The sequence below is a fragment of the Nerophis ophidion genome, linkage group LG08, assembly GCF_033978795.1.
Source record: "Nerophis ophidion isolate RoL-2023_Sa linkage group LG08, RoL_Noph_v1.0, whole genome shotgun sequence".
Lineage (NCBI taxonomy): Eukaryota > Metazoa > Chordata > Actinopteri > Syngnathiformes > Syngnathidae > Nerophis > Nerophis ophidion.
The window spans coordinates 64,677,634-64,686,192 of NC_084618.1; the positions used below are offsets into that span (position 1 = coordinate 64,677,634).

The 8,559-nt window shown below is 38.6% G+C and overlaps 1 protein-coding gene across 1 annotated transcript; it reads left to right on the plus strand.

Annotated features, from left to right (window-relative positions):
• The first annotated feature begins 1,685 nt into the window (after positions 1-1,685).
• LOC133557108 (fibroblast growth factor 21-like) lies at positions 1,686-6,306 on the plus strand. The gene is made up of 4 exons (XM_061907358.1): positions 1,686-2,354; positions 2,429-2,506; positions 5,570-5,673; positions 5,750-6,306. Exons 1-4 carry the CDS (start codon positions 2,216-2,218, stop codon positions 6,038-6,040), a joined length of 612 nt encoding a protein of 203 aa, XP_061763342.1. The 5' UTR covers positions 1,686-2,215; the 3' UTR covers positions 6,041-6,306.
• Positions 6,307-8,559: the final 2,253 nt, after the last annotated feature.

The following is an 8,559-nucleotide window of genomic DNA, read 5'->3' on the forward strand; positions in this document are numbered from 1 at the left end:
GTACGTGATCACGGAGTGACCACGATGTGAGCCAGCCATAAGGTTTGTAGAATTGTCCGGTATTTCTGCCAAATGTTCCATCTTTAGCAGGAGCTCCGCGATGTTGCAGCCCGTCTGGGCGCCGCCATCTTGGATTCACCTATATATTGACATATATTCACATATATATATATATATATATATATATATATATATATATATATATCTATATATATATATATACATATATATATATATATATATATATATATACATATATAAACTGTATGATATTTATACTTTGGTCCATATACTGCATAAAACAAAAACAATAGTTAAATTCTGGCAGTGTCTATTAAAAACAAACATAAGTGTCAATACATTACAAATACTTATATTTAATAAGATGTTCAGTAATGTATGTTGCAGGTTTATCGCATTTGACATGATTTTTCATGCATTGCAGGATCCTTGTATTAAATAATTTTGAATAAATAAATAGTTTACCAATAAATACACAATATAATAAATGGGTACAATCAAAGCCAATTAGTTTGGTAATATTTCAATCAAATCCATTAAAGTAATTAATAAGGTCATTAAAAAATTGTATTAATTACGTTCAATATTATATAAAAAAGGGACGTGTGCTGAAATAGATAAACTAAATTAATAATTAATATGTTTCCTAACTAAACTGTCACTTTAGTCATCATTTTTGCGCTTAAGAAATGTTTCTATGACTTTAGCTCCAGTGTATTACAAATTAGTACTGCTGCGGCCCGTACCGAGCCCAGCTGAGAAACATAATTTTTAGTAGCCTCTTGGGGTCACTGGGCCCAACAATGAGCCTATGGTTAAGAAACACTGTCCTAAATGACAAACTACAAATATCTTTAAGTAACAGCCCGCGAGGGACAAGCAGTAGACAAATGGGTGGCTGGATGTATCTATTGTGTCATCAAGCTCAAATTTATAAGAAATATAACGGTGGCAGAGGGGTTAGTGCGTCTGCCTCACAATACGAAGTTCCTGCAGTCCTGGGTTCAATTCCAGGCTCGGGATCTTTCTGTGTGGAGTTTGCATGTTCTCCCCGTGAATGCGTGGGTTCCCTCCGGGTACTCCGGCTTCCTCCCACTTCCAAAGACATGCACCTGGGGATAGGTTGATTGGCAACACTAAATTGGCCCTAGTGTGTGAATGTGAGTATGAATGTTGTCTGTCTATCTGTGTTGGCCCTGCGATGAGGTGGCGACTTGTCCAGGGTGTACCCCGCCTTCCGCCCGATTGTAGCTGAGATAGGCGCCAGCACCCCCTGCGACCCCGAAAGGGAATAAGCGGTAGAAAATGGATGGATGGATGGATGGATAACACATTAACGGCGTCACTTGCCGTTATTTCGGTCATTCAGCTTCATTTTTAGAGCGGATGAACATGGAAAATGCTTTGGCACGCAACCATGTCGCAATCTTAGAAAGGACCCTGTAAGAAGCATGCAACTCAGTGATGCTTTTCCAAGAAAGCGCATTTTACAGGCAAGCTCTCTGGTCATTGCACAGCTGCACTCACGTAAACACGGCGCCTACTTCTTCCTTTCGCTATTTCTCTTAAACAAACACCCATCCAACTGAGATAAACGGGCTTCAAATCAAAACAGAGCGGGTCATCAGAGGTTTGCATTTTAGGATGACGCAGTGGGATGTGTGCGTGTTGTGCAATTGCTACAGTGGATGAAGGACCCACATCCTGGTGGTTTACGGTACGTTTTTGTTAAATTACCCCATATTTGCGCTTTCTTGATAATGACACGTACATGACAAGTCAAATTGAGGAGCTCAGTCAATTTACATTAAATTAACTAGTGTCAATTAGCAAATTGATGTACAAATTTTACAGGAAAGTAATTATTTTTAATTCATTAACGGTTTTGTACACATTGTGGATGATAACAGTTAAGCTCTGGAGCTCTATAAAAACAAGGAAGAAGTCCATATATAGGTGCAGAAGTTCCGCTCTGCATTAAATCCCACTTTTGAATGTCTGACTCATGAAGGAGGACACTCCTTCTTGGCCTCCTTTTAAAAGGCGCAAAAGTCTTTGGAATGAACAGAAAACAACTTGCTTCACTACAGCTATAATATTCCTTGTTTTGCTTTGTAATATTGTAATTTTTTTATATGATTACTTATATTGTTTTTATTTGACACTTCTTTTTGAATTACGTCAAATTGTCTAAATGTTTTGGTCAGCAAACAACATCTTTTCCTTTTTTCTCCTCATATTTCAGCTTCCTACTTCTCTAACTTTCTATATTGCTGACTCTAACCCCCTTCTTGCATTTAACAATCAAGTCAGAGAGGGGCATCTTTACACAGGTAATTCATGTTTGATTATGGTGTCAAATCTACAATAAATAAATATAACTAATATTTTTTTTTATCCTTTGCAGAAAATCACAGACGAGGGATGTATCTACAGATGACCCAGGATGGGAGAGTATCTGGAAGTGAAGTCCAGACGCCTTACAGTGAGTTTTTTTTTGGGAATGTATTGAGTATTGTTGCCATCATAAAACCTTATTTATTCAAAAGTAACATTTTGAAACATTGAGAGTTCCTTTTAAATAAAATATTACGCGTATGACAAAAAACTACTGTGTTATATAGTAATATTTTTGAGTAAATTTTAAGCCTGATATATAATTATCAAATGTTAATCTTTTGAATCCCAGTGTGTATCTATTTTTTATTATAACTCATTTATATTATCTGTTGAAAAAAAAAATAGACTTTTCGAATTAATCCATAAAAAAATACATTATTTAAAATAAAATTAAAAAAAAACATTTATTCATATGTTTTTCCAAAACCTGTCCTGTGCAGCCTCTTTAGTAAATGTTTGGGTATAATTTCATTAACCGAAACCAGTTATTTTAAAAGTAATATAGATAGTATATATGATTCTCTTCATTCTCTAGCGAGTGACTTTTCAAATGATGCTACATATTAGCAGTAATGCTACATTTTATAGCAACGCTTTTGCCCCACACTTGACAAATTAGGGTTGTCTGTTCGAAATATTCCCACTTGAAGCCGAACCACCACCAGACGATGGACCCCTGATGTTTTTATTGGGAAATAAGTCTTCCTTCATTTGTTACCAGATCCGCACCTTCTTTCTCTCGTATTACGACTCGTACGGCTACGTTAGCATCACAACTAACGTTACCCAGTCTGCTACCTCTCTGATGGGCGAGGGCGTATACGTATGTGACGTATGACGTGACAGTATGTGACGTGTGTAAGTTTGTGCGCCCGCTTGTCTGTGAGAAGGAGAGACAGGAAAGAGTGCGAAGAGCCTGTAGTGTAATGCCCGCAGTTAAATGCAACTGCGTGAGAACGTATACTCGAATATTACGATATAGTCATTTTCTATATCGCAGAGACAAACCCGCGATACATCATGTATATCGATATTTCGCCAAGCCCTACTGTGATGTCATCAAAACAAATATGGTGGCTGTCTACTGTGGATGAGAAAGGTCACAACAAATGGAAACGCCACAAGACAATATCACAAATTACAACACTAAAGCTTTCAGCTACAGCACGAGTGTAAAAGCCACATCTAAAACAAACTACACACTACAAAAATATGAAGCCATGACAAAACTTTGAGCCTCAAAAGTCGCAAATGACAAAACAGAAATGATAGCGGAAAAAGTAACGGCAACGCACTGACTTCCAGAACACAACAACATGTAGTGTGAATTTTCCTTGCCCTTATGAGGGCCTACCGAGGATGTCGTATTGGTTTGTGCAGCCCTTTGAGACACTAGTGATTTAGGGCTATATAAGTAAACATTGATTGATTGATTGATAGTGTGACACACAACACGCAACTGGCAGCCGAGGAAAAGCAATTTAATCAGAAAACTAATAAACAGAAGAGATGGATGAAGGAGGATATGGAAATTAAGAAGCAAGGGGCCAACACCATTAACAGGGATGAGGGGGGCATACTTCCGCACACCTGGTACGCTGTCCTTCATTGGCGACGCTGAGGAGAAGAACAGATACTGTATGGCTGGGTCGAAAAATCTTAATTTAGCAAGTAAATCTACTGTTAAATTTTAGGTTACTGTAGTTTTATTGAAAATTGCTTGAATATTGAAAATGTGAGCAGAAAGTGCGCATACTTGTTAACTCAACCTAAATTTTTTGTTGCACTTTATTCAAATAAGATATGAATGCATTGGCCATTAATTGTTTACATGTTTGTTTGTATCTGTAATTCATTTATACATTATTATCTTGCAAAAAATAACAGGAATATAGGAAACTTCACAGTAGTGACTTCACTGCAGTGTCTAATATTTATTTCAAAGTCACACTGCTTGTTTTTTTTCTTTTCTAGAAATGTACTTAATGATTTCAACACGTTGAATGTTTCGGAACGATTCGTTCTTGAAAAAAAATTGATTTTTCCTGAATCGGATCGGCAACCACAAATATCGAATCGAATCGAACCTAATACACATACGGTAAAAATTAACACAAAATTATGAAATTGCAATAGCAATGCTTACTCCCGGCAGAAACACTGATCTATTTGGTTGTTTGGGCCCACAACCACTAAGGGGAGCCATTTGATCAAAGGCTGTAACCAAGTTCAAGTCAACTTAATTGAGCACGGTCAATATTTTCAAAAACTGGTGACATTTGGACAAGTTCAATTGATTATTAATATGCATAATCAAACCTTAGTAATATTGAAGAGTGAACTGGACAACACGCACTTACGAGTTCCAATGGGCATTGGCAGTTATTGGCCGAAACACTGATTTTCTTAATTTTTTTCTACGGAGTCAGATTTTTTTTTTTTTAACTCAAAAAATGTCAGGTCCCCAAACACTTCTGTTTAAGTAGATAACGTATTTATTATTTTCCTATTTAAAAATGTTGGATTATTATCCTTATACAGTTGTTTAACATGAAAAGAACTAACATACTATCATACACAAACAGCAGTAGAAATACCCCATTTTAGAAGAAGGCATCTTTAAGCAAACTGTTTTGCATGTTTTTAACAGGCAAAAGTAGGGCTACTGTATCTGGTGGACAGTTATATGGTGCATTAAAATGTCCAATGGTTCTCAGTTAACAACTTTTGGGGGGTTAGTTAATGTTACCAATTTTGGCTAATCTAAGATACAGAGATAACAATTCTAAAAGTTTACAAATAGACATGTATTCATTCAACAGTCAAAGGGCTTACAAATAGCATAATAAATATCCCTAGGAAGTGTATAATTTAAAACTAAAATAAAGTGACATTACCTACCCCTGAGGGAAGTGATGCTATTTACATTAACGCATGAATGTGTGTATTTGATTGATTGTATAATACATAACCCTTTCCTATGTTGCGATACATTTTTATTTTATCTTCTATGATTATCATTACATCTGTGGAGTTTACTTGCAGTAATCCTCTAAAATGCTCATTGAGCTAAAGTCCCGCGTGATGTTACACATGATGATGGTTTGAGGTACAAATTTTGCCCTAAGTGTCCATACTGTGTGTGCAGGTTTGCTTCAGTTGCAGTCGATACAACCAGGCCACATTGCCATTAAAGGTCAGAGGTCATCCCTGTTTCTATGCACAGACAGTGAAGGCTCTCTGAGGGGGCAGGTAAATCAAATAAAAGGGGCGGGGGTAACATATTGTGGCCTGGGTTGATTCTTAACATCTGTCGTGTCCCACACAGACACACTTCTCAGAGGACGACTGCAGTTTCAAAGAATTGCTGCTGGCGGACGGATACACACGTTTCCTGTCCGCACATCACGGACTTCCTGTGTCGCTGGCGTCCAGGCGTTCCTCTGATCGACAAGCGATCCCCTTCACTAGATTCCTGCCACTCAAGGATACTCTTCCAGCGGAGGCTGCATCCGAGCATCCGCCAAAACCAGAGATCTACTTCAACTTGGACTCTGAAGACCTTCTCGGAATGGGTCAGAATTCCATGCTCAGTCCTCATTTCTCAGTGGACAATTGAATAAGGAAAGAGTGAACATATACGGGTGAATGTATTTAATTAAATTAAGTATTTAAAAGCATCCATTCGGAAAGAATTGTGGACTGTATTTAAAAAAAAAACCTTCAAGACTGATAATATTCCATTTTATTTATTTAAGTGTGCTTTGTTTGTGTATTTATAATAAGATAATGATTATTTTTCATTGTTTTGGGTTTTTTTTTACTGTGAAAGGGTGGTTCATTCTGAGCCATAGGGTTATATTTGAACATTGCAGGCACTTTGTAAGACTGGAAAAAATTTGAATGAAAATAAATATTTGTAAAACTTTGCCACCTGGCTGTATCAGAGTCGTGCATAAAGAGAGTATGGCCAACTAAACAGGCGCCATGATTGCTCACAAGAGTTATGGGGCTGTACTCGAATACATGAAAATGCTGTCGTTTTAACATTTAGTTTTTCTGACAAAATAAATTAAAAAATATGTCTTTGTTTAGTTTGAATAATAAATAAAATATTCCAGTTCATAAACTTACAATAAAACATGCTTTTATTTCGTGAAAGTAGAATTTTGCAGCCGTATTTGACCAGAACGCACTCTAACACACCTAACGACGCAGTAACTGTTAAAAATACACGGAACGACCAAAAAAAAAACCTATTACCCTCATTTTGACAAACTCTTCATTAGCTTTAGACCAACAATCACAGAGAAATCAAGACTTTTGTGTGAGGAATGTTAACTGTGGTGTCTGCCTCCAATGTATCTGCAATCTCTGTAAGTATCACTCTTCATGTATTCATCCAACACATCTTTCTCATTTGTAACATACTAAGTTAAGTGTACTTTAGTACTTATTCCCCCATACTTTGGCACAATAACTCAGATATGGTAACACTGACGAGCAATAGAGAATATGGAATGATTTTTGGTTGAGAAATTATTGTTTTCTTCATTTAGACCAGGGGTCCCCAAACTTTTTGGCTTGGGGGCCGCATTGGGTTGAAAAAATATGTCCGTGGGCCAGGCTGTAGATATATATATATATATATATATATATATATATATATATATATATATATATATATACATAATTTATATATATTCGTCATGCACTAATTTACTGAAAGAGATTATGTCACATTATCGACGGGAAAATGCATTTTTACACAATATGATTTGCCTGAGCGGCTATAGGCGACCCCCAAAATAATAAGCGGTAGAAAATGGATTAAAAAGGACAGATTTCCATCCATCTTCTTCCGCTTAACCGAGTTCGGGTCGCGGGGGCAGCAGCCTAAGCAAGGAAGCCCTGACTTCCCTCTCCCATACCACTTCGTCCAGCTCCTCCCGGGGTATCCCAAGGTGTTCCCAGGCCAGCTGGGAGACAGAGTCTTCCCAACGTGTCCTGGGTCTTCCCCGTGGCCTCCTACCGGTCGGACGTGCCTGAAACACCTCCCTACGGAGACATTCGGGTGGCATCTTGACCAAATGTCCGAACCACCTCACCTGGCTCCTCTCGATGTGGAGGAGCAGCGGTTTAACTTTGAGCTCCTCACCCTATCTCTAAGGGAGTGCCACAACCCGGCGGAGGAAGCTCATTTCGGCCACTTGCACCCGTGATCTTGTCCTTTCGGTCACAACCCAAAACTCATGACTATAGGTGAGGATGGGAACGTCAGTCGACCGGTAAATTGAGAACTTTGCCTTCCGGCTCAGCTCCTTCTTCACCACAACAGATCAATACAGCGTCCGCATTACTGAAGACGCCGCACCGATCCGCCTGTCGACCTCACGATCCACTCTTCCCTCATTCGTAAACAAGACTCCGAGGTGCTTGAACTCCTCCACTTGGGGCAAGATCTCCCCAGCCCGGAGATGGCACTCCACACTTTTCTGGGCAAGAACCAAGGACTCGGACTTGCAGGTGCTGATTCTCATCCCAGTTGCACATTCGGCTACGACCCGATCATTGAGAGCTAAACATCCTGGTCAGATAAGGCCATCAGGCCTGTGATGAGTTGGCGACTTGTCCAGGGTGTACCCCGCCTACCGCCCAAATGCAGCTAAGATGGGCTCCAGAAGCCCCCGCCAAGAACCATTCTCTACAAGCGGTAGAGAATGGTTGGTTGATTTAAAGACCTACTGAAATTAGATTTTCTTATTTAAACGGGGTTAGCAGGTCCATTCTATGTGTCATACTTGATCATTTCACGATAGTGCCATATTTTTGCTGAAAGGATTTAGTAGAGAACATCCACGATAAAGTTCGCAACTTTCGGTGCTAACAGAAAAGCCCTGCCTTTACCAGAAGTCGCAGACAATGACGTCACATGTTGATGGCTCCTCACATCTTCACATTGTTTATAATGGGAGCCTCCAACAAAAACAGCTATTTGGACCAAGAAAACAACAATTTTCCCATTAATTTGAGCAAGGATGAAAGATTCGTTTTTGAGGATATTGATAGCGACGGACTACAAAAAAAAAAAAAGTTAAAAAAAAAAAATCACGCGATTGCATTGGGACGGATTCAGAT